Source organism: Glycine soja, chromosome 8, assembly GCF_004193775.1.
Source record: "Glycine soja cultivar W05 chromosome 8, ASM419377v2, whole genome shotgun sequence".
In the NCBI taxonomy this organism is placed as follows: Eukaryota; Viridiplantae; Streptophyta; class Magnoliopsida; order Fabales; family Fabaceae; genus Glycine; species Glycine soja.
In genome coordinates this window covers 46,345,893-46,373,635 of record NC_041009.1, presented here as the reverse complement: position 1 = coordinate 46,373,635, position 27,743 = coordinate 46,345,893, and the positions used below count along the sequence as shown (strand labels likewise).

The window sequence follows — 27,743 nt, the reverse complement described above, 5'->3', positions numbered from 1 at the left end:
ATTTTATTTTGACATAACTAACAAGAACATGTTTTTGTTAGTGTTTGGGTTGAGACATTCAACAGAATCATGGTTCTCTAAAATGTGTCAACTTAGACATTAATGAAAGTCCAAATTCATAATGAAATCTAATTTTGTTATTAATTGTTTTGTGTTATGAGATAGAGTCCATATGTATCCTTTTAACTCACTGAAATTAATATCATTTTCACTGTGCATGACTATCATTTATTTAAGAGAATTTTACACATGATAAAAATTAAACATGAATTTTTTTATTAAATAAATTATTCTTACTCGTGTAATCAAAATTTTGTTAGATAATTACTTATAAAAAAATAAATTTCATAACTTATGATGTATATGGATTATAGTTATTCAATTTATATGATGTTTTTATGTGTTAAAAATATTTGCACTCTAAAAAAAAGAATTTTCTTCTTAAAAATGAAAAAAAAAATCTCCCCAACTCTCTCTCGAGTCTTGTCCCTGGTCACTACTCACAAATGTGAATTGTCCCCAGTCTCTCGAGAACTTAGAATAGAATACTCGTCCCACACCCAATTTTCTTCTCTCTCTCCTCTCATCACTTCATATATTCGCAATTTCTCTTCCACCGTGAAACCCTAGACCCAACTGCGAGCGCGGAGCCAAGCCATGTCCCTCAACCGCCTCCTCTCCGTGGCCCGCCGCTCCGATCGGCGGGCCTCCGCCCTCTCCTCCCTCCGATCCCTCTCTGCCTCCGCCGCCGCTGTGGCTCCCTCCGCCTCCTCCCCTCCCGCCCCTCTTCCCCCCACCGCCATGATCTACGACCGCGCCGCCGAGGCCGTGAAGTCCAAGCTCCGGCAGCTCGAGAACCCCGACCCCCGCTTCCTGAAGCATGGGTCCCCCCGGCCCACCCTCTCTGACCACACGCGCATCCTGTCCTCCCCCGAGACGCGCGTGACCACGCTTCCCAACGGCCTCCGCATCGCCACCGAGTCCACCCTCAGCGCCCGCACCGCCACCGTCGGCGTCTGGATCGACGCCGGTTCGCGGTTCGAGACCGAGGAGACCAACGGCACCGCACACTTCCTCGAGCACATGATCTTTAAGGGCACCGAGAGGCGCAACGCGCGTGAGCTCGAGGAAGAGATTGAGAACATGGGAGGACACCTCAACGCCTACACCTCAAGGGAGCAAACCACCTACTACGCCAAGGTCACCGACAAGGACGTCCCCCAGGCCCTCGACATCCTCGCCGACATCCTCCAGAACTCCCGATTCGAGGAAACTCGCATCAACCGCGAGCGCGATGTCATTCTCCGGGAGATGGAGGAGGTTCTACAACCCTCTTTTTAATTGTTATGCATTGTTGTTAGTCTAATCAATTAATTAGAAATCATCCAGATTATTTCTCAACAAACTTATCATACATGAATATTAACTTAAGTTCCTAGACTTTAGCTTATAGCTACATTATATTTGTAAATAGAGTGACACAATGAGATGAAATGATCGAATGCTGTTGGGCTTAGACTATTTTATAGTGATGGTGTGGTGTGTGTAAATTAAACATTTTTTCTTCTTTTGATGCTGATTTTGGGGAAATTTCGTGTGACGAGGATTTTGTTGTTATTGTTGATTATGTCGATTTTGTTAAAAGGTTTGTTGTGTGAAACTGCTTGTAGGTTGAGGGTCAAACTGAGGAAGTGATTTTTGACCACCTACACGCTACTGCATTCCAGTACACTCCTCTTGGAAGAACCATTCTTGGACCTGCTCAGAACATTAAGACGATCACCAAAGCTCATCTGCAGAGTTACATTCAGACACATTACACAGCTCCTAGGATGGTATGTAGAAAATTAATGAGATCATGCATGTATGTATATTCTTGTTAGTGTGTATTACACTGAAGACATAACTTATATTCTGTGCTGGTTTGCTTTCAAAGGTGATAGCTGCATCTGGAGCTGTCAAGCATGAAGACATTGTTGAGCAAGTGAAAAAGTTGTTTACTAAGTTGTCAACAGATCCCACTACCACATCTCAATTAGTTGCTAGAGAGCCGGCTATTTTTACTGGTTCTGAGGTAAGAATATTTGTTTGGAATGCATTTGAACCTGTCTTGTTGGTAAATTTAATAACTTATTTCTGTCTGTGTTGCTCTGAAAACAGGTTAGAATGCTTGATGATGATATTCCCCTAGCTCAATTTGCTGTGGCTTTTGAAGGGGCATCTTGGAAGGATCCGGATTCAATTCCTCTCATGGTCATGCAAGCTATGTTGGGTTCTTGGAATAAGGCAGCAGGAGGTGGAAAACACATGGGGTATGTGACTTGAACCCCCCTTCCCCTTCCTGAAAAATGAAAAAGAAAAATGCTCCTCCTGATACTAACTTAATGTGTTTTGACTATAAACAGTTCTGAGTTAGCACAGCGAATTGGCATTAATGAAGTTGCCGAGAGCATTATGGCTTTCAACACCAATTACAAGGACACAGGTCTTTTTGGTGTTTATGCCGTTGCCAAGGTAACACATAGTGTGTTTTTTCTTAGAGGTATTTTTTAAAACAAAGTAGCCCATGCGATACTTTCTTTAAAGATTTGCCTGAAAAGTCAAGGATAAATCACCAAGTTTTTGTTGATGCAGAGGAACATTTATCCCCTCAGTTTTTGTAAATATAATACTTTTTTACTTCCTTTCTTTACTCCTTTTCTCTCAAGGAAATGTCATTAGTGATGCAAATATAAATACGTAAATGGTTTTCAGTGTCTCAGCAATATGTGATGGATGATCTAATAGTTTGATGTTTGAAAAAGTAGTATATTTTAGGTTATGTTCTTTATCTTTTTATCCATATCTTCATTATAAACCTTTTTCTCTCCTTAATTTGTTGTGTTTTCAGCCTGATTGCTTGGATGATTTGTCCTATGCAATAATGTATGAGACAACCAAGTTGGCTTATCGTGTTTCAGAAGATGATGTTACACGTGCTCGTAATCAGGTGGGTTTCTACTACAATTACTGATTCCCTGGTTTGCTAATTGAATCTGACAAATGAATTTGGCTTGTACTGTGTACCACAAAGCTTCGCTTATGAATGGATGTATTTATTGTCCAAGATATGGTTGGAGTTATGTTGTCTAGCCACTTGATGAGTTTAGCATATTGCATCTACTCAATTCATTTAAATGCACTTTTATAATGAAGAACTTATATCCAACATAAATTTGTTACAGGCTCAGTCTAATACTTGAGGTAGTTTCCTTTTTAAAACATTCAATTTTATGTGTAAAGGATTGGATTTTAATTATATATGTGATGATTGGACATAACATCTGCATACTGGTTCAGATTTTGAATGATGAAAATTTCAGATTAAACTGGTTAGGGTATTTTGTTCTGTCACTAGCTTTTTCTTTATGATGACATTTTGTGTGGTCTTCATTGAAACCTTGTTTATACAAAATTATATATGCATGAGTTGAAAAACTGACATGATCTGGCAGTGGTAATACAATTGCAAGTAATGAGTCATTGTTGATGATTATATATGTGAGATGGCAAATCAATTTGATATTCGCTTCATACTTAATGATATACTGGATTAAAAGTTTATTCAATTTTAGCAAAAAATAAAGTCATACCTGATTCATAGGTTATTAGTGGAACGTGCAACAGCATTTTACTCTTTCATTGCCTTTCTATTTCTGATGTCATGTTTTGCTGTTTATAAGCTTGAAAATTGTTTTCTAATGTAGGGAAGAATGCTTACCACACATCTTTTATATCTTTGCTAAGTTCAATTTGCAATTGCATGATAGTGCTGATATTTTCTTTTAAGCAAAATTCCGATGGTTAACTTTTGCTCCCTAAAAAATACGTTAACAATTGTGAAATCCGATGTTTGTGAGTTTCTTGCTCACATTGCCTCCTTCACAATCATTTTGGCTCATTTTGTATATAGCCTTTGGTATGCCCAAAGGTTGTTGGATTGTTTGATGTGCATTTATACTCTTTAAATATTTATGCTGTTTTTTAGTTATATTACTAGTATCTTTATCATAAATTAGTTGAATGTTTAATTACTTTCATTCTTTCAATTAATTTTTGTTTCCTGTTCGTAGTGCTGTATTCACTTGTAAATTTGTTTTTTACAGTTGAAATCTTCACTGCTACTACACATAGATGGAACAAGCCCAGTGGCTGAAGATATTGGTCGTCAGGTACAAAAGATCTTACACATAACTTCATGAATGCCTTGTTCGGTAGAGATGAGAGATGGATGAAAAAAATAAAGGTTAACGGAAATAGGTGAGAAATAAAGTGGTAATTAGAGATGTTTGGTTGAAGAGATAAAGAGAGAGGTAGAGAGATGGGTGGAAATAGGTGAGAAATAGTATAGTGGGTTCCATTATTTTTAAAATTATTTCCACCATCTTTCCCTCTTACCAAACAACCCAACTTAATTCCTCCTCTCTCCTCTCTCCTCCCTCCAATTTCTCTCACCAAACAGTCTGTAAGAGGGGCATGGGTGAATGTTTATTATAACTTAGGAGGTGTTTGTTTCAAGGTATAAAATTGTATTCCCGGGATTCACATTCCTAGGAATATTATTCCCATGAAGATGTTTGTTTGACAATTGTGATAGATGATAGTGAAATACTTGGTAGTGATAGATAAAACTCTTTGAGATGGCAGGCACTTGTATAGCATGATTACTTAGTTAAAGTTAATAAATGGCCTATTGATTGTAACATTCTGTATTAATGTCGTTATTAACTATTTTCCTTTGCAATTTGTACTAAGCCTCTTTCTCTCAATATGTGCTCCACTACCATTTGATGTTTCATTCTTTTATTTTGTTTTCAGCTACTCACATATGGTCGAAGAATCCCATTTGCTGAATTGTTTGCTAGAATTGATGCTGTTGATGCCAGTACAATTAAACGTGTTGCGAACCGATTTATCTATGACAAGGTAGTTATTGAAACATATCCTTACTATTTAGTAGTAGAGACACCTAGTTTATTCCTTGGAGCTTTCTAGTGGTGTCATGTCTCTTTAGAATTTATGATCTTGTCACATGTTTCTCTTGCAGGATGTTGTTATTGCTGCCACGGGTCCTATTCAGCGTTTGCCTGATTACAACTGGTTCCGACGCAGAACCTACTGGAACCGCTATTAGTTCATTATAGTTTTTTTGCCTCATTTAAACTTCATTGGAGGTCTGGCAAATGTTTTATTCAAATTTACAAGATTTATGCCTCTGGATGGCTGCTTTGGCAGCCATTTTTCATTTATTTGTCATGGACCTCTATTTTGTAACATTTTTGCAGTAATAAGTATGCTGTTGTCAGTGATGTAATTGGCATCCTTCGCAATTACTCATTCCTGTTGAAAATGGTGTTTACTTAAAAATTGCCCTTGTTTCTCTTGAACCTCATATTTGGTTTTTGGACCCTTTGAACTCATCGATTCAATCAATAGTGCAGTTGGATGAATTTGTGCCCAACACTGAAACAGATCAAGCTTGGGTAATATGATTGATTTGCTATATTATCTTACATTAGTTTGACCAATAAGATTATATTAGAAAACTAACCAGAGGGCTAACATGTTTAAGCTTTATTTGTTGGAAAATTGGATATATATATTTTTTAAAAATAATGAAATAAAAGAAATATTTTTAATTAGTATAATAATGTTTTTCATCTGCTTTCTTTCTTTTCATTTTCTTTTTCATTCAGCTAAATAAGGGGAGATAAATTTATCTTATCTTATTTTCGTTCATTCAAATACTCCCTCCGGTCCTTGTTACAACAACAAAGTCTTGTATATAAACTTGGATCTCTATAATTTGACTTGGGAACACTTAAAAATGAGTTGTGCATTCTGCATATTAAGCCACAAAACCTTACACGTACAGTATATAGTATTAAGAGAGATCCCAATCTGCTGAATCTGCCTTGCCTACAAATTGACTTGTAGGACCAAAATTTGGGCTACACAATTGGATGGCCTTTAAAATGATGGCATTTGACGAGTAAATTATTTTAATGACACAACAAGTCTAGAGATTTTTTGTTTTGTTTTACTTAAGAAAGTTAATTTGTCACGCGATCATATATTAATATTTATTTTTGTAAATTCTACGCGGAAGTCTAAACATCAAGAGTAACTCCTACATCACTTCAAAATAATAATAATAATAAAAAAAGGATAACTCCTACACTCGTTGCTCTTCAACAAAATTATTCTCTAAAATAATGGTTTCATGAGGATTCACATATGTGCTTACCTTAAATTTTTAATTACAAATAATGTTTTGTAAATCATAATAGGAATATAATTTTTGTTGATGTTTTTTAAGTAGACATGACAAACAAATTTGTATATGTGGATAGTGTTTCAGATTCATTCTGATTTTGAGGAAAAATACTCACTTTGATTGAGAACAGATAATACTCAAATTTTTTTAACGGATATGGAAATGGGTATGTACATACCCACTTTGTACTTCTATTCGTATCCGACATGTATAATAACTTAATTACCTTTATTTTATAGTGCATATGTTACCTTTATTTTTTTTTTCTAAAGAGTTAAGGCTTTTACATCTAATGTAGTTACTTGAATAAATAATATATATTTTTGGCGTTAAAAAATTATTTCTTAAAATTAATTTTTATGTTTCTTTTGCAACAAGGATGGGAATGGGGAAAAAAATTACACCCGTTAGACACGGGGATGAGTTTTTGAGAGCGGGAACAAGGAACCACATACCTATTTCCACATGTCTCGTTGTGATGTTTGTTTTTTTATGGATCTCTAGCCATTGTAATTATTTGATGATTTTAAGTTTAACGTTTTGTTAGAGTCAATTTTTATTCTATTATTTAATGGCATCTTAAAACACATTAAAAAAATAGTTATATTAATAATTTAATGACACATAATTAGATTCCAATATAGAAATTACTCTATATCAATAATGTATCGATAAGTAATGATTTTTTTAATCCCCTTGACGATAAGTCATGATTTAATACAGTAAATACAAATACTTTTTATCTGTACTTTCTTCATTTGAAAATTATTAATATCGTTTAAGCTAGTTACACGTAGACTACAAAATTATTTAATTGATGTGTATATTGAATGAAACATCTATATTTAATGAGATCTTATTTCATTTTGTTTATAGATAAGAAAGCAATAAAGGTGTTATTTCATTTAATTAGTTGAAGTACTTTTAAAATGAATTTGGTACTGTAAATACTATTAAATTAATTATCCATACAATAATTTAATGAAAAATTATTAAAAAAAAATTGACCAAACCTTAAGATTATAAAATGATGAAAACTTTAAAATGCAGAAAAAAACCTATAGTTCTAGAACAAAGAAAGCATCTCTTTTTCTTAATACTAAACTCTGGACACAAATATTTTGTATAATTGGCGAATAGTATATTCCTCTCCAATAAAATAATGGCTTGAAAGTACAAATCTGACTATTTTCCTTATTCTTTTCCCCAAAAAATGACCCTTGTCTTGTTTTATGATTCAAAACGGCAACCCCTATCGCCCAAAACGACCCCATTCCTTTAATACATCTCTTAGCTCACAGTTATCATCTTTCATGGATAATTGGATATGAATGTTTGCTGTTGAAAAATCCAAGGTTGTTCATTAAGTAATTACAAAATAGAGCTTAATGGCCTTGCACCAACCATCTTAAACAATTATAAATTATAATTTCATAAAATCATTTCTGATTGAATCACCATATAAAACTACTTCATAACATTTTTTATATTATTTCTATTGACCACAAGTATGTTAAGTTAGAACCCCCGAATTGATCCACTTACTCAATAGTAAAATATTAATATGTTTTTAAGCTAAATTTTAATATACTTTATCATATTTTTTTTAACGAAATAATTATTTATTCAGTACTTATTAAGCGTTATTTTAGTACAAGTATTTGTTAATTGGAAAGAGCCAATACTTGTGCAAATAATTGTAAACGCGGTTTTATCTTTCTGGATCAACACACACAAAAAAAATCTTTCTGCTCATAATTTTCTTTAGCGAATGTATCCCAATTTTTAAGATTAAAATTTGCAAGCTTTTCTTTTAAAAAAAATACACCAAATTAATTTATTGGAGATAAATTTGCCAAAAAGTAAAAAAAAAAAAGAAGAAGAAAAACTAAGCCAAAAACTTAAGTTAATTGACCTCTATATCTTTTAAAATAATTGTTACCAAAAACACATAAGGAATGATATGTAAGTAGATAAACATATTTATTATTTTAAAAATTGTTTCTTTTTCCTCTGACGTATTCTTAATTTTATTTTCTCTGATTCTTTTTTCACTTTACTTTGATTTACACCTAAAGCAAAATGTTTCAATCTTCCCTTCCCACTCCCCAGGATATGCCAACTTTCCCAAGCATCTTTTTTAATAACAAATTAGGATTAAAATTAAAAACCACAGTCCCAAAGTGGAAAATTATTTTCCACGAATATTCTTCTCCAAATTCTTTAATTCCCATTCCCTACTCTTCAAAAGCACCACCATTCTCTCACAACACAAACCCATCATTCTCTAAAAAAATGCTGGCTTTTACAAGAATGAAGCGAGTCACTGACCCGTTCGACCACCAGGCCCGAGCTCGACTCGTCGGTACTGATCACCGGCAAATCACCTCCGCCGCCCAAGGTGACTCTGACTCCCTTTCCCTCTCTTGTCTCATCCACGGTTTCCTCGAACAAGACACCACCAACGACGACTCTGACTCAGTAATTCATGACTCGGACTGGGACCCAGTCGACTCAGTGGACGACTCCCCCGACTCGCCGAGCAACTCGCCGAGTCTCTCTTTCTTACACTCCAACAATGCGGACCCTTACAGAAACTTACTTATCGCGCACGTTTCGGAGGCGTTGGAGAGCCTCGCGTTTCTTCGGGAGCGAAACGCGTCGCTCTTCCGGCGGAGCGTGGCGGCGTTCCTCCGGGAGAGAAGGCACGACGCCGCGGTGTGCGAGACCGCGCGGGACTCCTCCGGCGGAAGCCACGAGTTCATCGACGTGGTCCAGACCGGATCCGCCACATGCAGGTATTTCGTGGACCTCGACTTCCGCGCGCAGTTCGAGATCGCGCGCCCGACGCGGCGGTTCTCGGAGGCGCTGGCCGCCGTTCCCGGCGTGTTCGTCGGGGGCGCGGAGGAGCTGAAACGCACCGTTTCGACGGCGTGCGACGCCGCGAGGAGGTGTTTCAGGAGCAGAGGGCTTCCGGTTCCGCCGTGGAGGAAGAACCGGTTCATGCAGAACAAGTGGTTCGGGCCGTGTCGCCGAACCGCGAGGGATACTTCCATGGGATTTAACGGTGGTGTTAGTTGCAGGGTGGTGGGGTTCGACGACGTCGTTTCGGAAGCGGGACGTGGCGGTGGCGTTGTTGTTCGTACGAGATGATCTTATTCAGAAAAAAATAATTGTAATTTTGTTTCGATTTTGTAAAATTGTACTGTGGCTATAGTTTTTTTTTTGTAATGACATTTAAAGAATAATTTAACGAAAATGGTTTTGTATGGATAGAAACGCGGCGAACGCACATTGTGTTGTGTTATTCACTTCTCTTCACTGAATTGGAGGAGGGAGTAAGTATCACGTGTGGGCAGAATCTGTCGGAACTTGTAGAACTTGGAAGATGAGTCTTGTCTTTTTTATTTAATATATGTATGTAATTTAAATTTTGTATATTTATAATAATATATGTAGTTTTATTCATTTTTAAAATTTCTTCAACACAATTTCTTTTATTGATTAACATTAATTAAAAATTATAAAAGTTTATGATGTTTGTACATTGTCCAAGATAATTATCTTGGCAAGATCAATACTTTCAAAGAATGACTTAACTTAATTATTTATGTCATAAGACTCAATGTTTTAAAAATTATATAATATTTACTTGAAATCATTTCACCGAAACCAACTAATCGAGAGAATATTGAACTAATCATAGAAAACCTTAAACCTAGTCACATTTTATAAATAAAGGTCACACTCTAGCATTCTAACTACTTTAGAGCCTTCGACTTTGGGGCCCGGGTTCAAGATGTGAACACTTTTAAAAATACTATTTTTGAAATGACAATTTTGTAAAAGGATAAGTCATCTTTTCATGAAAGAGTTGATTTTCTTGAGATAATTATTCTGGATGATGTATAATCTCATTCCCTTTTAATAAATATATTTATAATTTTAATAAATTTTAACAAATAATAAATAATAAGTTAAAAGGAATATGTTGAAAATTATAAAATTAAAAGAAAGAATAATTAAATATAACGTAAAATCCACAAAATTCTCATTTTAAAAGTGTGTAATCAATAAAAGAGAATATGTTCTAATATTTCTCACTCCAAAAATAAATCACACTTCCTATATGATTATTTTCACTTTTTATTTTTTTTTCATTTTATTTATATTTCCTTTTAATATAATTTAAGAAAATTATTGTCAAATACATCAATTCAATATCCACATCAATTCTTGGTATGCACATATTGCCAATAGTTTAACAAAAACAAAACTAATATCAATTATATTTGAATAAAATTTTAAAATGGTGAAAAGCACGCAACGAAATGAAAATCCTTAACAGTGGATGTCGTCAATTTTTAGTTCAGAATGTTTGTTTAGCAGAAACGATGTTAACATGGTGTCGACACTCGACATGCATTTTCTACTTTCTAGACCCATCTTTGGATTTGAGTGTTCTGGAACGCACGTTGTTTTTCTCCAATAGGTTTTTTTAAGTCCTTAAGCTTTACACTTTTAATTTCTTTTGATATTTGGCAAATTTAAAAATAATGTTTTAAAAATTATACTAATCATTAAACTAATAAAATACAAGGTTATGATTTAATAATTACATAGTAAGTAATAAAGTAATAATAATTAAAAATTCATAATTAAATACTATTTTTTTATTCATACAGCTTATATTTAAAGACTTTTATCTATCTTAAAGTCATTTTAAACAGAAATTTAAAAAGAAAAGGGGGAAATTAAAGACAGTGGATTCAAACCGATTGTCTCTAGTTATTTTGGTCAATTTTGACCAATTTTATTTTAGTTTACCTATTTTCTAATTAAAGCAATTGTTAAGTATAATCTCTAAATAATTAAAGTTTTTATATCTTTTTTAGGATAAGTTTTGGTGATTCTATAACCTTTAAATAATTATAAAAAAATTGTTGGACTACTAATACTATCCGGTCAGACAATTATTTGTATATAATTAGCTAATATAAAGTGTTTGAGAGAGACACTCTAATATGAAGTATGAGGATAAATATATGAGATATTTAAAAGATGACTCGTTAGAAGTAACCCTTTCAATTTCTTTCATGAGAATGACAAAATTTTAGAAGCTTTCTCAAAACAATCAAGGGTATTAGGATACTTTGTAAAATCAAAACGAGACCAACTATATGAAGCAAAATATGCCTAGAGTAGTGCACTCATTTATAGTAAGAGTGTAAGACGAAGTTAGAAACATATTTTTCTAAAAAATTCTAGGCTACAACATTCAATCCTCAAACAGAGAGAAATTTATTTGCATAAGACTTTCAATGTCTTCATTTATTTCTCTAACCTTTTGTGTATTTATTCTTGTTTCTCTTGTATATATAGTCGAGAGAAATTTTCAAACATGGTTACAATATTTTTCATTAAAGTATCTTTTTTGTTTTTACTCATTCGTTAAAGTATCTTAAGATAACATTAAAAATTTTGTTTATTCGTCAATTAAACACTCAATGTGTGTGAGAAATCTTGAGAGACTTGTTCAACTACTTAGGCGCGAGATTTGTGTACTTGTTTCATACCATTTGAATAGTGAAAAATCCAAACTGTGTTATGAATTGGACATGACCCAATGTGAATTGAGGTAAATTAGAATAAATGTCGTGTGCTCTCTTAAACTCTTTTCCTAGATTATTACTTGTTATTTTACCAACTAGAAGTTCTAATGCGATTTCTTTTAAGAAATAATATTCCCTTAACTAAGGTTATGTTTGATCCAATTCTTTTCACTCTACTAACATGCATTTAGTATATTTTCTTATACTTTTAAATTTAATATCAATTGAATAATTTAACAATTTGTAATTGAATATTAAAAACCAATTATATATATATATTCAAAATTCAAATTTGCTTTTAACATGCACTTGATATATTATCTTATATATTTAATATTAACGGAACACTTTAATTTAACTTATATTTTTCAATAGATCATTTTCAACATTTAGTTCAAACTTGATTTTAAATATTATTTAAAAAATATCAATAATTAAAAATAATAATATATCACAACATAAATTATTTATGATAAATCTAAAATATGATTTATATGTCAAAAAAATATTTATTACTAATTTTAATTATAACAAGTTTTATATCGAGAAATGTTTATTAATTATAAATTTTAATTATATAAATAAATATTTTTTATGCAATACAATACTAAAATACTAGTTACTTTAAATTTAAAAGCTTGAAATAAGGTTAAGTACTTACACTTTAAATGCTTAGTACTTGTGGGGTTGTGGACTATTCAATCGATATTGTTCCACCAAGCTAATTCATACATATACGCTCAAACACTCACACTTAGAGGCTCAGTGCTTAGTGGACTATGAATGTTTGATTGACATTGTCTTACCAAGGCAGTCTCATACTTCTATCTTAGATGACACTTAAACACTTATGCCTTATAGGCTTAATGCTTCTAGGATTGTGGATCATCTGATTGATATATATGTCCTAAAATAGATGACTATAACAATGATATTTAAGCACTTACGCCTTAGAGACTTAGTACTTGTGGGGTTGTGAATTGTTCGACCAACTACATTATCCCATCAAGATTGACCCATACATATACACTTAAACACTTGTGCCTAAAGGTTAAGTATTTAGTGAACTATGGACTGTCCGACCGAGATCTCCTCACCAAGGATGACTTTAACTAGATGAGAATAGTATACCAACTATAGTGAAATAATTGAGCCTCTAATATTTAACTAGAAACATTTCATAAATAAGAATAATTTCTTTTTTATCATCTTAAATTCACATGCATTTTAGAGTTTTATCATGACTCTAGAACCTTTGACTTTGGAACCTCCCATATCCAAACGCCAACAATACAAAATCACACGTTTACGTGGAAAAAGAAGTGCAACATTATTGGATAGTAAGAGCACTAGTTGTATGGATACTAGAGCACATCCACAAGCAAACAATATAGTACAAGAAGGGTGGAAAAAATCAGTCAGCAGCGAAATTTCATTCGATGGATTATAATGTTACGGTAGCCATGCGAATTGATTGATGATTAGACAATACTTTATCTTCAAATATCCTGTCATATTTGTTTTCCCATATGCTCAAGATGGATGAATACTGAAGAAGAGTCAGAAGACATAAATACAACCCTTGTGGCCTATTCAACCAATATTGATTTGTCACTTCCATTTTAACTTGTACACTATCTTCTGTCACTTGTAAACAAGGTCTTCAAAATTCAAATCCATTAATTGAAGCCAAATATCTCGTTTTAAATATTTAGAATAGTTAGTTTAGACTTTATTATATACGTACTCTTATATACACAATAGCTAACAATGTTGCGAGATACAAAAAGGTAAATAAAAGAGTAAACAACAATCTGTGCAAAAATTATGATAAATGGGATTTTTTGTGCTGTTGAGGAGAGACTTGAACTTGGACAGGTTGTGGCAAATTTTGCTGTGTCCCGCACAGCTTTTTTTGAAAGGCAAAGACAAAGCCAACTATGACCTTTGCTGGCCCCGGACCAGTGCCTTGGATACACAAATTTCATAACCCTTTCTTCCGTTTGATATTTTGACTACTAGCCTTGAATACGAAAGAGCGAAACTAAAACGATTTTGGCATAATGATAGTTTAAAAGTTACAATTATTATTAACATTATGTTGTTTCAAAATATAGGGTAAATCACTATTGTAATCCATGACAGTGTAGAAGACCGTTCAATTAGTTCTTAAAATTATGAATAATTTTTTAAAAGTTAACCCGTCAATTAAGGGTGTACTTAGGTTGAATGGGGTTGGATTTGGGGAAATCCATCACCCAATCCAATCTTGTGGCATAATTAATAATTTTTAATTAATTTAATAACTTTATTAATCGGAATTATTTTTTAATAATCTATCAAGAGGATCACAATTACTGACTTATAAAATTAAAGGACGATATGTTACAATTAAAAATCAAGAAAATCAAAATCATGAATTTGGAAAACTAGAAAAACCAAAATTACAATTTAACTTTTATTATATTCTAATTAATAGTAATAATATTTTTATTATTTTTTATTATTATATAATCGGGTCGGATTTGGATCACAGGTTGACAATTCACAACTTGTTACTCAACCCAAATATAATCGGGTCCATATTAGGTCGGGTTGGATTTGACCTAAAATATTTTGTAAACAACCTAATATAATTGGATCGGATTAGGTCATGCGTCAACTTAAACTTGGGAACACCTCTACCGTCGATGACATTGTCCCAAAATTTAAAAAAAAATATGTAACTTAATTGATAATATTAACATATAGTTAGAAATCAAAAATAGTAATTAATTTTTTGAGAGAAAAAAAAATAGTAAGTTATTAAGTTCAAGTATTTAGATAAAACAACTCAAAATTTCACGAATTTATTTAATTTTTCTTAATTTTGGGGACTAATAAGACATAACTATCACTTTCAAGATCAAAATGGTACTTTACTTCAAAATATCTAAATAAATTGCATAATAAAAACGAATGTTTGTTTTGTTTAAATAAAAAATGTTTTTTTGTTCATAATTTATATTTTTCATACTGATAAACAGTTTTGTTGGGCAATGGTTAATACATTAATGCATAAAAATATTAAAAATTATGATTAAACTGCATTAATACCATTAAATATTATATTTTCTAATTTTTTTTGCAGTTTTTAATTCTTATATATTGGACAATGATTTAAAAGACCGTATATATAAAAATATTAGTTATCATATCATTATAAAATTATTTTGACAAAAAATGTAATTAATTAGCCACTCCTTCATATTCTTATTATAAGGTTAAACTAACTAATTTAAGATTTAAAAAATTGGCTAATTTAATTGAGAGTATTAAATATGTCCTGAATTAATACTATTTTTTTTAAAAAATTATCTTTGTGAACAAAATAAAAAAAATATTAATGAGTTATGTTTCTTTTGTAAAAATGAGAGAGTTATGTTTCTTATTCTACTACATTATTCTAGAACTAGCTTTAATTAAGTGTATTTTTTGTGAAAAAATAATTGATGCATAAGAAATTTTAAATTGAACCTTATAAGATCGATTAAACCACATCTTCAATTTGGATCTTATAATTATTAACTTTGATATTATATGAAAATAAATTTACCAAAATTTTAAAATAAAAGTTATCAACATATAGTTGAGTTTGGATTGAAAATTATTTTACAAAAATAAAAAATCAAAAGTTATCACATTTAAATTATATACAAATAATCATGTCATGTCGTTTTTAAATTTTAAATTTGAATAATTTCTATCATTGTTCATTATGGGAAAAGGAGGCACTCTATACCTCTAATTTTTGAAAAATAAAAATATTGAAAAAGATAATAGAATTTTAAAAAAAAAATAGTTGGTACTTCATTTGCTGGATGTAAATGGGAATGTGGGTGGATTAAAGAGAGTAATTATAAGAATAAAAGAACATTTAAAAAGATAGTTATATATAGGAATAAAATAGGATAAGAAATGTGTACATCAAAACTTGCAAGTTTCTTTATACGTAGATATAGATAACATTATAAACACGTTTGGAAATCTATTTACTGTGTATATGCTCGTCCTCACCCATTCGAAACAGTTGCATACTTTTTTTTTTCCTTGACAATTATTATAGTATAGCACTATAGCCAATGCCCATGCTTGAGTGTGCATTTGATTTTTGAGCTCCTTATTGTGGCACGTCGTTCACACCAACACCTCATGCATAAATCTTAATTTAAGAGTTTGCGATGAGGTTGTTGTAACTCAACATTTTATTTACACTTTCCTTTTTTTAATAAAAAAAATACTCTATTTTTAAGCATATTTTTATTAAAATTCTTGGATAAAGTTAATTAAAATAATTTGAATTAACTTCTATTGTATATCATACATAAAACTAAAATTTGATAAAAATAAATAAATGAAATAAGTTAAAATACAATTTATCTTTGTCTACATAAAATAAAAACATCTATAGTAGTGATATACTTTAATAAATGAACATATTTTAATAAATTGTCGAATAAACAAACATTATTAATTATTACAGTATATCACATAAACCAATTTTGAGAATTTTGTATTTATATAAATATTGAATGCAATTTTGTACATAAAATGAAAACATAATGATATAATTCATTCTCTTTTCAGTTTAGAAAACACTAGCATGATTATGGCTTTTATTTTATATTAACAAAAATACTAAAAATTCAAATGAATAAATATTTAAGTATACCTAGCAAAACTCAGGCTTCAATATATATAAGTTAATAAAATGTACTTTAAGTAATCAAAGCTATTTGAAAACTGAGAAAAATGTTAATAGGTAAAGATCAGAAATTGAGACTTCAAAACTTCAAAATATAAACCTCTCACATCATAAGAATCTGAAGTAATCATTAGGTAGGGAAAAAAATATAACTATTCAAATTCTTAGTCCAGTGATTCATAAAACCATCTTGTCTAGCAAAAGGCCAAGTAAGTTATTGCTTCCTTCCTCTTCCTTTCTTGGTTGGCTGAGCATCCATTTGCTCTTTTCCCGTGACTTCTGATAGATCAACTGCAGAATTACAAGTAGTCGAGATTATGAAAATAAATTTCATCACCAAATAGGAAAAAACCAAAACACAATCAATTAAACCATAGACCAATATTGTAGAGTGCATAACAACCTTAAAAACATTTCTCAAAAGAATATGTGCCTTTGACAGTTTAGCTAACATGAATGTTAGGGAAAATTCTTTTAGCCAAAGCATCACTAAGTAACAGCTTTTAGGGTAAAGGCATACCATCAGGACCACGAGCCATCAAAGCAAAGAACATATTATTCAGTTTCTCCATCTTCTTAGCCTCTTGTGCTTGGTCTGTCTTATACTTTAGACACTGTTCAGAAGTACAACAATTCACTATTAGAAAATGAGATTACGAGACTAATAATGTATAAGAGGTAACTTAGTGGTCATTTAGGCCATTGATCATCCTTAAACTAAATTTTCATTCCAAATTACGTGGAAAAACAATCAGAGGCATTGTTCATGATATAGATGCTCACTGAAAAGAACAAGAAAACTAATTTATTCTTTATTTTATAACTCTAACAAGAAGCAAAGCAGTATAGGTCTTAACAGAATGAGGTGTTTATAGCCCTATAGGAAGGGTAGTCCATAGATTCTTATCCAAACAAAACAAGTAGTAAAGTGGGATATAGGGATAGTAATATCTTAAAGTAACAATGGATACAATATATAACTTGCAAACTTAAAAATCCCTATATTACGAACCTCAATTTCAAATCACATCAACAAAATAAATTGTAGCAAGGTTGTCAAAATTGAGTCTAAACGTTGGAAGGAGAGCGGATGTATGATCAATTGATCATAACATAAATCATAAGTTACAACTTAAATGCAAAGTGCGGGTGTAGGATCATGACATCATAACATGAATCACAAGTTCCATTTAAAATGCAAAACACACAGATAAGAAAAACATCTCTCACACATAAGAAAAATAATCTCTAAAACACAACAAGCATTTAATCAAATTTAAATTGAAGATTCACATGGTCTTATAAAACTCATAAGTAATATAAATTTTGAAAACACATAAAACTAAAGCATACAAATAACAGATTTGCTGCAGAGCCTATAGTCACAATAGTTTGATTTTCAATATCTAAATAGATGGAATAACTGTTCCTGTGTAGTAAAAACACAGAACTGGAGAAGAAAAGAGAAGCATCAGAGGTTAGGAGAGCAAAGCATGCACAGCAGGGAAGAGAGTGTCCAGTAGGTTAGGGAAGTGAGGGGCAACTAGAGACAGAGAGAGTTGATCAAGTGTTAGGAAAGGGTCATGCAGCAATTGGGGCATGAAACATGGAAAAGTAGGGCCTTTTTTTTCCAAAACAGGTGATGCGACCTGACCCAGTTTAATTTACGCCAGTGGTGTGCCTTTGAAGCACTGCTCTGACAATGCTGCATCTTGGGGAGACAATCCAAAGTAATCCACCCATGGAAGCTATTCAGCACGGAACACAACTCATGAAGGCAAAAAAAATATATTGGACCATATAATCCATCAAGTTGTGGCAAATATTTGGCAACCATGAACTGTAGATTACAGAAATATCCTCATAGTGTCCACCATGAATCAATAACATTGTATAGGGAATTCAAATTTTGAAATAGTCACACTATGTTTGGAGACAGAAACCACAATATTCCTCTGGAGAACAGCATTTGTATTGAAGAATCAAATTATGATGTCACGTCAATCCATATTTTCACTCTCAAACAAGCACAAGCAGTTCCAAAACAAATCTATAAAACCATAAATATAATTTTTAAACTTTTTTGTTTTAGAAAAATGAACCAATACCTGTCGGTTATCAGTGACCTTGAGTACCAACTTGCCATCACAGTGCCTGTACTTCATGACATACCTTGTCTGCTCCAAATACAATTGAACAAAATTCATTTTTCAGAAGAAGAGGTTGTTAATAGAACAGGGCCAAGATGGATAACTTGGACAATCATGAAACTGAATTATAAAAAATCAATTTGGTATTGCATAAAAATGAACATGAAAAGATAGCAAAAGAAAAAAACATGAAGTATGGAATTACAGAATCAGGATCTGCACGGAACAGCTCAATGGATTGCTCCACAAACTTGTCCCACTCAGTTATATAAACCATTGCACCAGACAGAGACTTTGGGAAAGGAGGCAGGGAAGCACAATTGAGGGACTTCAGCAACTTTCTGCCTGTTGGCAAGCTCTGACCAACCAAGTTCACAGTTCACCTGCGTGTCAATAGTAAGTAAACAAAATTATAAACACCAGTGTCTCTAAATGCATAATGTGGAATTAGAACCCACTGCCTCTTACTTTAATACCAAGCACAAGACCGCTAGGACACTAATTAGCAAAAAAAAACAAAACAATATGGATAATAATAGGATACATATGATGAAAAATATAACAAGCAGTTGATTTCATTATATTGACAAAACTGACGAAGCAACAAATTCATATGCATAGTCTCGCATCTGATATTTTACACGAATATTATCAACCAAATGAACCAATTTATGTTTTTCTGCAAAATACAGACACATAATAAATCGTAAACAAAAAAATGTCAGAAAAAATTGCCGATAATAAGCAAATTATATTTGTAGTGAATGGATATCTCATTCTTGCCAATCGAAAATTTGCAAAGGTCAATATGTTAACCTCAAATTTAAATCTTTCTCAAGATCTATCATGCAAAGAAAAAATGCAAGTTCACCTTCACAAGAGCAGTAATTAAAGCAGCACCGAGTCCCTCACACACACAGTATGTTATGAAGTCTTTCAGTACAGGACAATCAAAACCCACATGGAAGACTGCTTCTAGCAACAACCCCATTCATTCAACAACGACATAGCAATACCCATTTAAAAATCAATCGAAGTCAAATGATCCATGACAGGAAAAAACACGTTTTCTGTTTCAGTTAATGTTGATCCAGGGCAGAACAAGGAGAATCGATTCAGTGCATACCTATATCTCCAAGAGAAACAAAAGAGCGCGCTAAGTAAAAACCCTTCCGTAGGAGCAATTTGCGTGTTCTTCAATTCAATCCAAAGGGTCTTTTTTCAAACAGTGTAAACTTGGCTTAGATCTGTTAAAATGGAAAACTAGTTTCTTTCTGTTGATATTTTAGAGGCTTAATTATATTCCTTAATTATATTTATAAGTTAAATTGAATCCTTTGATTATTAAAATTTTTAATTGACTCATCTAATTATTTAAAAACATACATCTAATTATGCGTGTGTAAAATAGTAAAATATTTTAAAAAAATATATAATTTCATTTAACTTGTAATTTTTCAATTTTTTTAATACACCTATTCATGTATTTTAAAATTATTTGATAGAATAAAAGTCTAAATCTTTAAAGTTATCTTTGTAAACTAAGCAGTATATTTTCATAAGTTCTGTTTAATAATATTAAATTTAACATATTAAATAATTATTAAATTATTAATTTAAGGTAAATCATTTTTAAACTAATATTACATTATCTCTTATTTTAGTAAGATATAAAAGATAATAATTATAAAAAAAAATCATTATTTTAAAAATTAATAATTTTCCAATAATGTTGTATATCATTGAATTAGATCGAGAAATCAAAGTTTTGATTTAATGCTCTAAAATATTTAAGTAAAGTTTACAAAGTTAAATTCGATCAACAACTGTTTTAAAGCTAAAGTTTTAATCCAACTACTCTACCAACTCCAAGTGAAGTTTTTTTAACAAATCCTAACTTGCTGGTATTAGTAGCTGTTAACCTCTGTTATAAGAACATAATAGAAAACTTAAACAACATAAATTTATTCAAGAGGTCTTTAGTCCAAAAGCACACTATAATTTTTATGAGTTATCAAATGGGTCTATAGTTCAACAAATGTTGTGAAAGTAAAAGGACCTTGTTAAAAACATTCGAAGTGTAGAGACATTAGAAAATTCAACAAAACTATTTAATTTTTTTTTAAGAACTAAAATAATTTAACCTCAAGGTATAAATAACTCTTCAAATGGTTAAGATACACTTTGTAGAGGATAATGAAAAGTGGATAGTAATTAATGAAAATCAATGGTAGCAAAGTTCAAACAACCGTTTACTAATTTATGAAATTGCAAAAACTAACTTCCTCAGCTTTTTTTCATCATACTAGGCCGTATAAATCTTTAGTTGGTGTAGAGATATACTATGCACTTCAATGATGCTCTTTTGGAATGTCAAGTTCTTTAAATATTGGACTGTCAACTCCAACCCCCATGGCGTTTAGACCATTGTCAACATATATAACAGCACCTGTGATAGCTGATGCCAAGGGTGATGACAAGAAAGCAGCAGTGTTGCCAACCTCCTCTGTTGTAACAACTCCAAAGTGTAAGTAGTTGCAAACAAAAAGGTGGAGAAAGGTCATTTCAGAAAGGAAGAATCTCAAGAAAAACATTTACCAGCATGTAGTTCTTTCTGCAGTGGTGCATTGGTAAACGAATAGTCAATCATCATGTCAATGAAGCCAATTGCTTTTGCTGCACGGCTTCCCAATGGACCTAGCCATTGAAAAGAATTCAAGTCAACGTGTTTATCAATTTGTACTGAATTCACTGACATGCAAAAATCTACCTTGAAGGAAAGAGTTAACTTGCATTTAGAACACTAGTAGTGACATAGTGAAAAAGGGTAAAAGGAGATCAAAACGGACATTAGAGAAAATTATTAAAAGAAATCTCATGGTGAATAATATTTCAATGAATTTGGTTTTTAACCAAGCCTGATCTATGTAGCCAACATCACCTTGTGGGATCAGACTCATGTTGTATCAGCCCATAATTGGGTCTACTTTTAGTAAATTGTGTGAATTATGTACTTGAATATAATGTAGTAAAGCAGTCTCCCTTACGGTCATTCTATTTTGGAGGGAATTACATATCAACAATGTTGATAATATGACAAAAGCAGGGCTTAAAAAAGATTTTACGACACTTTCTTCTTTTCCATGCAATTGGCATCACTTGCGCCAGATCACCGATTTATATGCTGTTACATGGAGAAAAGGAAAGCAGACAAAATCATTAGCTAATGAAGTCATAAGAAGCCATCAATACCTGCAGATATAGTATTGACTCTGATTCTTTTCTTTCTACCAGCTTCAAAAGCAAGCACCTGAAAAGGCAGAAAACTTGGGATATAATTTCAAATATTCAAAGGGGAAGGGGAGAAAGGAAAATGAAGGTGACAAAAATAAACATATCTATTCGTGTAATATAGTAGTTTGAAAAAAAGAGAAAGAAAACTCACTCTTGTATCACTTTCTAAAGCAGCTTTTGCAGAACTCATACCACCACCATATCTGCATATAAGGCATTTCAAAACCTTGTCAATAAAAGAATGTAATAAAAATAAACATGTATATGAGATTTTAAAGCATATCCAACACACCCAGGAATGATCCTTTCTGAAGCAATGTATGTAAGAGAAATTGCAGATCCATCTACAACCAAAAGAGAAAGGTGAGAACAATACACTGAAGGATGAAGCAATAAAATGCCAACCCTCTTAGGTAATGAACATGCCTGGGTTCATGATTGGAAGAAAGTGTTTGAGTAAAGAAATATAAGAGTAACTTGATGCAGACAGGGCAGCAAGATATCCTTTCCGAGATGTCTCGGACAATAGTTTGCTGACCTAAAACAAAGTTGAACGTTAGTTAAAGCTAAAAGACATGAGGCAACAAGAAACTTCATTATTGTAATACCTCTGGTCCATTAGCAAGCGAGTGCACAAGTATGTCGATAGTGCCAAAATCCTTCTTGACAGATTCAGCAACTTCCTATAAGGTAAAACAAATCACAGTAGACTGAGTACAGCTAGTCTTTAAAACACAAACTGAGACACAGATCACAAAGTAAATGCAACTAAACAATGCATCCTGTGTTTCAAACATGAATTGTCTAGAATTCATCTCCATTATGAAAAATTAATAAATAAAATATAAAACAAAATCAATTAATTAACTAATCATATGAAATAATCATCAGGCTTGGTCAGAAAATAGTCATCAATTAATTAACTAATCATTTGAAATAATCATATGATTTATATATTCAATAAGATACATGAATAATTACATCGTGAAAGGAATTTATGATTAAATTATTCATGCATCTTATTGAATAAATTAGAAAAGCTTCAAGTCAACAGCCCAGATAAACTTTAGCATAGACATTGACCAGGCCATACACGAGTAGATTGTATCTCTTTGTTGGTTTACAAGCTTCTGGTGTACATGATTTTCAGATATATGAATAGATTGTAAGACCTTGGACTATTTTCTCTGTCTCCAGTCTTCACCAAAGAAGACGTTCTAAAATTTTCTTGAATAAAAAAGCTTAATTATGATTTCTGTCTCAAAATATATGTCCCAAATGTGAAGCGGTTTAGATATATGTCTTTCAACATTGAATTGGCCCCAATGATGTCCATTACCAGCCAAAGGATTGTTCTTTAGAATCATCTGATGTAAAGCTAATATGCATTCCAAACTGTATTAAAAAATGAAATATTCTTCGAATTGAACATTAATTACATGTTATAAGTCCTGCTTATATGGATTTTTGAAATATGCATTTATAATAATGGTTTCTGGTAACTAGCGATGTACATTTGTAATAACTTAAATCAACTTAGTTTAATAGCTTATTTAGCTAACAATCATTAACTCAAGAAAATATGAGAAAAGAAGCTGATATCCAGTAAGCTGCTCTCCTACCTAAGTCCATCTTAACACAAGAAAAAATTCATTTCAATATTTATGGCGCCAAACAAGCTGAGCTATTAGCTGAAATCAAATTCATACATACAAGTAGACTACACTGACGATATATTCAATGTTTAAGATAAATTTATTAAAAGCTCTTTAGGGACGAAATTGCCACTTGTTTCACAACAAAGGGATTGAAAGGGTATTGTAACAGTTGAGAAATACAGATGACAGAATAATTAATCTATACCTGTACAGTCCAATTTGTGGCTCCAGCATAGCGCTTGTTAGCTTTCACCTATACAATTTTCCACCAAAAAAATAAAAGATGATAAGTTTTGTAAATGTACTTTGTATATTTTGATAATTATTATGTACTTCTCTCTTACATCTTCCGGGACATCTTCAGGACTGTCATATACTGCATCCAAAGGATACACTTTAGCAATCTCCATCAATGAACCATCTTGTAATCTGAAAAATGATGAGTTCCTTGTTAGCAAAATAAAAGAGTTTCACATTTACTAACAAATAAAATCAATAGCACCAAAAGTTATACTTGCGTGACTCGTCAAATTTTCCACGTCGTAGACTGGACTCAAATATATTTAAAGCCTGCATGAAAATGTTCGAAGTTAGAACCTGACCACTTGTATATTACACAGAGATAACATGATTTCAGGGTAAAAGTAAACAATGTGCAAACACACTACACCAGAATCAGTGATATTTACTTACAGGTACCCATGTGCCGACAAGAATTTCAGCTCCTGCTGCTGCAAGAGATTTTGCTATTGCCCAGCCATATCCATTGTCATCAGCCACACCAGCAATGAAAGCCCTTTTACCTGCACATCACATAACATTCAGTGGAATGCCACAACGAATCAAAGATATAAAAAAGGTAGTAAGAAAAAAGTTACACTTGGCAATAACAAATTTATGAGAAAAAGGTAAATACTTAAGACATTATCATTGAGTTGTTATATTATCATACAGATGCTGCAGATGCAAAGGACTCCTTTCAACAGTTTATGGATACAGTCTAACAAGCAAAGCTTCTTATACTTTATCTAGTCTAGTAAACCAACTTTCAGCAAAGTTGATTTTGGAATGGGTAAACTCTTGAATAGGGAAAAGAGGCTATGTTATCACAACACAACACTTTTGACATTACTTCAGAAAACCATGGGAAGGTTCATTAAGGGCATATATTCTTCAAATCGTAAAGTAAAAAAAAGAAGATAGATTACAATAAAGATTAAATAAAAACACAGTATATGATGTTTGGACATCCTACAAACAAATATGTAAGTAAAAGCAGAATAGAAGTGAAACCTTTCAAATCAATTGGCAATCCTGCAACTTCCTTGTTTGAACTAGACTCGGACATTGCCTTTGTTATGATTTTGTCATATTTTACAGCACCTGATGTCATTGTCAACCCCTGCTGGAAAGGTTGTGCTGACGCAACATGACAAACACTTGCCAGTTTATAACATGAACCAACCTTAGATCTGGCTCCAAGAAGTGCAGGACCTACATTTGCAATCCTTTGTGATGAAGGAATCTTGGGTCTTGACATAGCAGTTGGCAAGTTGGAAACTGTTGTTGCCATCTTGTCCAAATGAAAAATGATGCAGAGAACCTAGATCTACACACAAAACTAACATTAGGAACAGCATATACTAGTATATTGAGAAATGATTAGTGTCTTTTCCATTTGTCTAAACCTTGTACTTAACAAACTTATGTTAACAAATAAACTCCGGATTCCAAATACAACTTGATAAAACAATTCAGAAAAGAGTACAGGTAGATAAAAAAATTCAGAAGTTAATACAGTACAAATGGTCATCAATTGAAATTTTACCTGCCTATCTCATACAATATTTGATTACAGACTTTGGTCCAACTTTTCACTAAGCATATCATAATAAAATTATCACAAAATAAATCTAGGAAGTTATCACTTAGCTTAATAATGCATTTAACTTTGTCTTTAATTGATTCACCAGTTAATGAGGAAAATTCTTGTTGTATCTTAATCATGCCTTTCTTGGAACCACTAACCATATCAGAAGTAATTTGTTTCGATGATTTGCTGTAATCATTAGCTTTCTTAGTTACTATAATTAAGATTAAGGTATAATTAAGATACAATCTAAATTTTCCTCATTAAATGTTTAAAACTGTGAATTATACATATATTTGGTTACTTAGAATATTTTATATAAGAAAACAAGTAAAAAAATTCCTAACCAATTAAAAGCATCAAACACAAGAAAGCCAATGGTTCTACCAATGGTCAAGCATGGTCAAGTGATTAAAACAAATCCAATTTCCTCGTTGATCAATTGGTTCAAAAAGAGACCAAGACCAGGAAAGAAATAAATAAAGGTAAGCTTTATATTGAATCTATATAACTCATCAAAAAATATATTGAATCTATAACCCCTCAACATTAAACCCCTTTACAACATTACTCTCAGACTCCAAAACCGTTTTTTTTCATCAATAACAAGAAAACATGAAAACACCACCTCAGTCCAATTACTAGATCCGTCCCACAAATCTCCACCATTGACCCACCCACATGTTTAAAATTTCCATTTGTCACTGTCTATTATGACAAAAGCCGTTACTTGATCGAATACCAAATGCAGAAAACCAATGGCAAGTCCATAACAAAGTGCCAAAAGCATGCATACACACACCCCATGATCAAATACAAAAACACAGTAACATTCTTCATACAAATTGAATGATTGATCAAAGCCTTGCTTCTCAAAAAATTGATCAAATACAAACACAGTAACATTACTTGACCAAATTGAATGATTGCATTGCATCTACCTCGCCTTGTAGAGACCAAACAAACAAGAACAAGAAGGTGGCCAGAGAAAGTGGGGGTGTTACCTGGAGAGAGAAACGAGAGAGAGTTGTAAGTGCAAATGCAAGAGGCAAGACTGGGCCTTGTGTGTTAGCTTGTGGGTAGATAATGGGGGCAGTGGAAGTGGAAGCCTAGGAACAACTGGGTCGATGAAAACAATGTTGTTGTGGTTTTATGTGAAGTAGGTTAGAGTAGTTGAGTTGAGCACTTTGGAACTCTCGAAATCGAATGCAATGCAACATTGCAACAACAGGCTCCTATGGGTTTAATTACGGAAATGGGTATTTTTAAAAATAAATTACCATAATAAATATTTTTTTTAAATTATGAAAATGAATAAATCATACTTTCATATATGATAATAAAGAATTCATATATCAAAGATTTTATTTTTTATTTGATTAATTTTTTTATAAGAATTAAAATTATATTTTAACATACAATTTCAATTTTTTTATTACTGAAAGTTAAAATCATATATAAAATACCATTTCAACACGTTTTTTTGTTAGTTGTTTAAAAAAAAAAACATGCTGTTCATATATGATTTCAACTTTTAGTGTAAAAAAATTTTGTAATGCAAAATCATATTTTGAAGCACGTTTTCTTTAAAGTAAAATTATATTTCGATTTATTTTTTTTTGTATTTTTTTAAATTTATCCTATGGTAATTTTTTAAAAAAAATTACACTATAATGGTGCAAGAGCGTGCTCCTATAAAACCATTTTACTGTTGATTCTTTAATTAATAAAACCTTAATAAGCACTACATTAAGTAATTCTTTTAATGGAAAATGAATTGCTGAAAGGATTTAATTAATACACACCAAATGTAAATATTTTTTTACACCGTCAATCAATCATAAAATACCACATCATTAAAAATATTGAGTCTTATCCTAATTATCTTAAAATTAGGATAAAATATGTTTATTCACTGAATTTTGTTTTTAGTCTCCAAACTATTACATTTTGTAATATAGTCTCCAAAATTAAAGTAACTGAATTTTATATAAAAAGAAACAGCACTTTTAGTCTTTGGGTTTACTTCCCAATTTTTACATTTTTTTAATTTAAACAAACAAAAAACATATTTTTTTATAAAATTTAATAAATTACAC

At 31.8% G+C, this 27,743-nt stretch overlaps 4 protein-coding genes across 5 annotated transcripts; 2 read left to right on the top strand and 2 right to left on the bottom strand.

The window, feature by feature from the left end:
- Nucleotides 1-498: 498 nt before the first annotated feature.
- Nucleotides 499-5,489, top strand: LOC114423691 (probable mitochondrial-processing peptidase subunit beta, mitochondrial). Its single transcript, XM_028390538.1, has 9 exons — nt 499-1,320; nt 1,671-1,835; nt 1,937-2,074; nt 2,161-2,312; nt 2,406-2,514; nt 2,891-2,989; nt 4,146-4,211; nt 4,858-4,965; nt 5,087-5,489. The coding sequence occupies exons 1-9, from the start codon at nt 658-660 to the stop codon at nt 5,171-5,173; spliced, it is 1,587 nt and encodes a 528-aa protein (XP_028246339.1). The 5' UTR covers nt 499-657; the 3' UTR covers nt 5,174-5,489.
- Nucleotides 5,490-8,629: 3,140 nt separating this feature from the next.
- LOC114424243 lies at nt 8,630-9,469 on the top strand. Its single transcript, XM_028391088.1, has one exon. It carries the CDS (start codon nt 8,630-8,632, stop codon nt 9,467-9,469), a length of 840 nt encoding a protein of 279 aa, XP_028246889.1.
- A 7,233-nt stretch (nt 9,470-16,702) lies between these two features.
- LOC114423690 (signal recognition particle 9 kDa protein-like) lies at nt 16,703-20,101 on the bottom strand. Of its 2 annotated transcripts, none has more exons than XM_028390535.1 (5): nt 19,949-20,101; nt 19,028-19,205; nt 18,781-18,849; nt 17,193-17,286; nt 16,703-16,963 (listed from the first exon to the last, which is right to left on the bottom strand). In XM_028390535.1, exons 2-5 carry the CDS (start codon nt 19,097-19,099, stop codon nt 16,887-16,889), a joined length of 312 nt encoding a protein of 103 aa, XP_028246336.1. In that variant the 5' UTR covers nt 19,100-19,205; nt 19,949-20,101; the 3' UTR covers nt 16,703-16,886. The 2 variants fall into 2 exon arrangements, with proteins under 2 accessions (XP_028246336.1, XP_028246338.1); XM_028390537.1 differs by lacking the exon at nt 19,949-20,101 and adding an exon at nt 19,694-19,927.
- An 836-nt stretch (nt 20,102-20,937) lies between these two features.
- On the bottom strand, nt 20,938-26,856 carry LOC114423689 (enoyl-[acyl-carrier-protein] reductase [NADH] 2, chloroplastic-like). The gene is made up of 13 exons (XM_028390534.1): nt 26,649-26,856; nt 25,068-25,383; nt 24,468-24,577; nt 24,289-24,344; nt 24,119-24,203; nt 23,980-24,027; nt 22,725-22,799; nt 22,543-22,654; nt 22,409-22,460; nt 22,268-22,319; nt 22,075-22,132; nt 21,421-21,519; nt 20,938-21,328 (listed from the first exon to the last, which is right to left on the bottom strand). The coding sequence occupies exons 2-13, from the start codon at nt 25,345-25,347 to the stop codon at nt 21,174-21,176; spliced, it is 1,182 nt and encodes a 393-aa protein (XP_028246335.1). The 5' UTR covers nt 25,348-25,383; nt 26,649-26,856; the 3' UTR covers nt 20,938-21,173.
- Nucleotides 26,857-27,743: the final 887 nt, after the last annotated feature.

Bases quoted from the DNA above. Each gene is read 5' to 3' on its own strand.
- LOC114423691 (XM_028390538.1), top strand. From the start codon at position 658: ATGTCCCTCAACCGCCTCCTCTCCGTGGCCCGCCGCTCCGATCGGCGG. The intron at 2,075-2,160 runs GTAAGAATATTT...CTCTGAAAACAG, and splicing joins CTATTTTTACTGGTTCTGAG to GTTAGAATGCTTGATGATGA. The intron at 2,313-2,405 runs GTATGTGACTTG...GACTATAAACAG, and splicing joins GGAGGTGGAAAACACATGGG to TTCTGAGTTAGCACAGCGAA.
- LOC114424243 (XM_028391088.1), top strand. From the start codon at position 8,630: ATGAAGCGAGTCACTGACCCGTTCGACCACCAGGCCCGAGCTCGACTC.
- LOC114423690 (XM_028390535.1), bottom strand. From the start codon at position 19,099: ATGGTTTATATAACTGAGTGGGACAAGTTTGTGGAGCAATCCATTGAG. The intron at 18,850-19,027 runs GTAATTCCATAC...TATTTGGAGCAG, and splicing joins TCCGTGCAGATCCTGATTCT to ACAAGGTATGTCATGAAGTA. The intron at 16,964-17,192 runs GTATGCCTTTAC...GTAATTCTGCAG, and splicing joins GATGGCTCGTGGTCCTGATG to TTGATCTATCAGAAGTCACG.
- LOC114423689 (XM_028390534.1), bottom strand. From the start codon at position 25,347: ATGGCAACAACAGTTTCCAACTTGCCAACTGCTATGTCAAGACCCAAG. The intron at 24,028-24,118 runs GTAAGAGAGAAG...AAAATTGTATAG, and splicing joins CTGAAGATGTCCCGGAAGAT to GTGAAAGCTAACAAGCGCTA. The intron at 22,655-22,724 runs GTATTACAATAA...ACTTTGTTTTAG, and splicing joins CGCTTGCTAATGGACCAGAG to GTCAGCAAACTATTGTCCGA.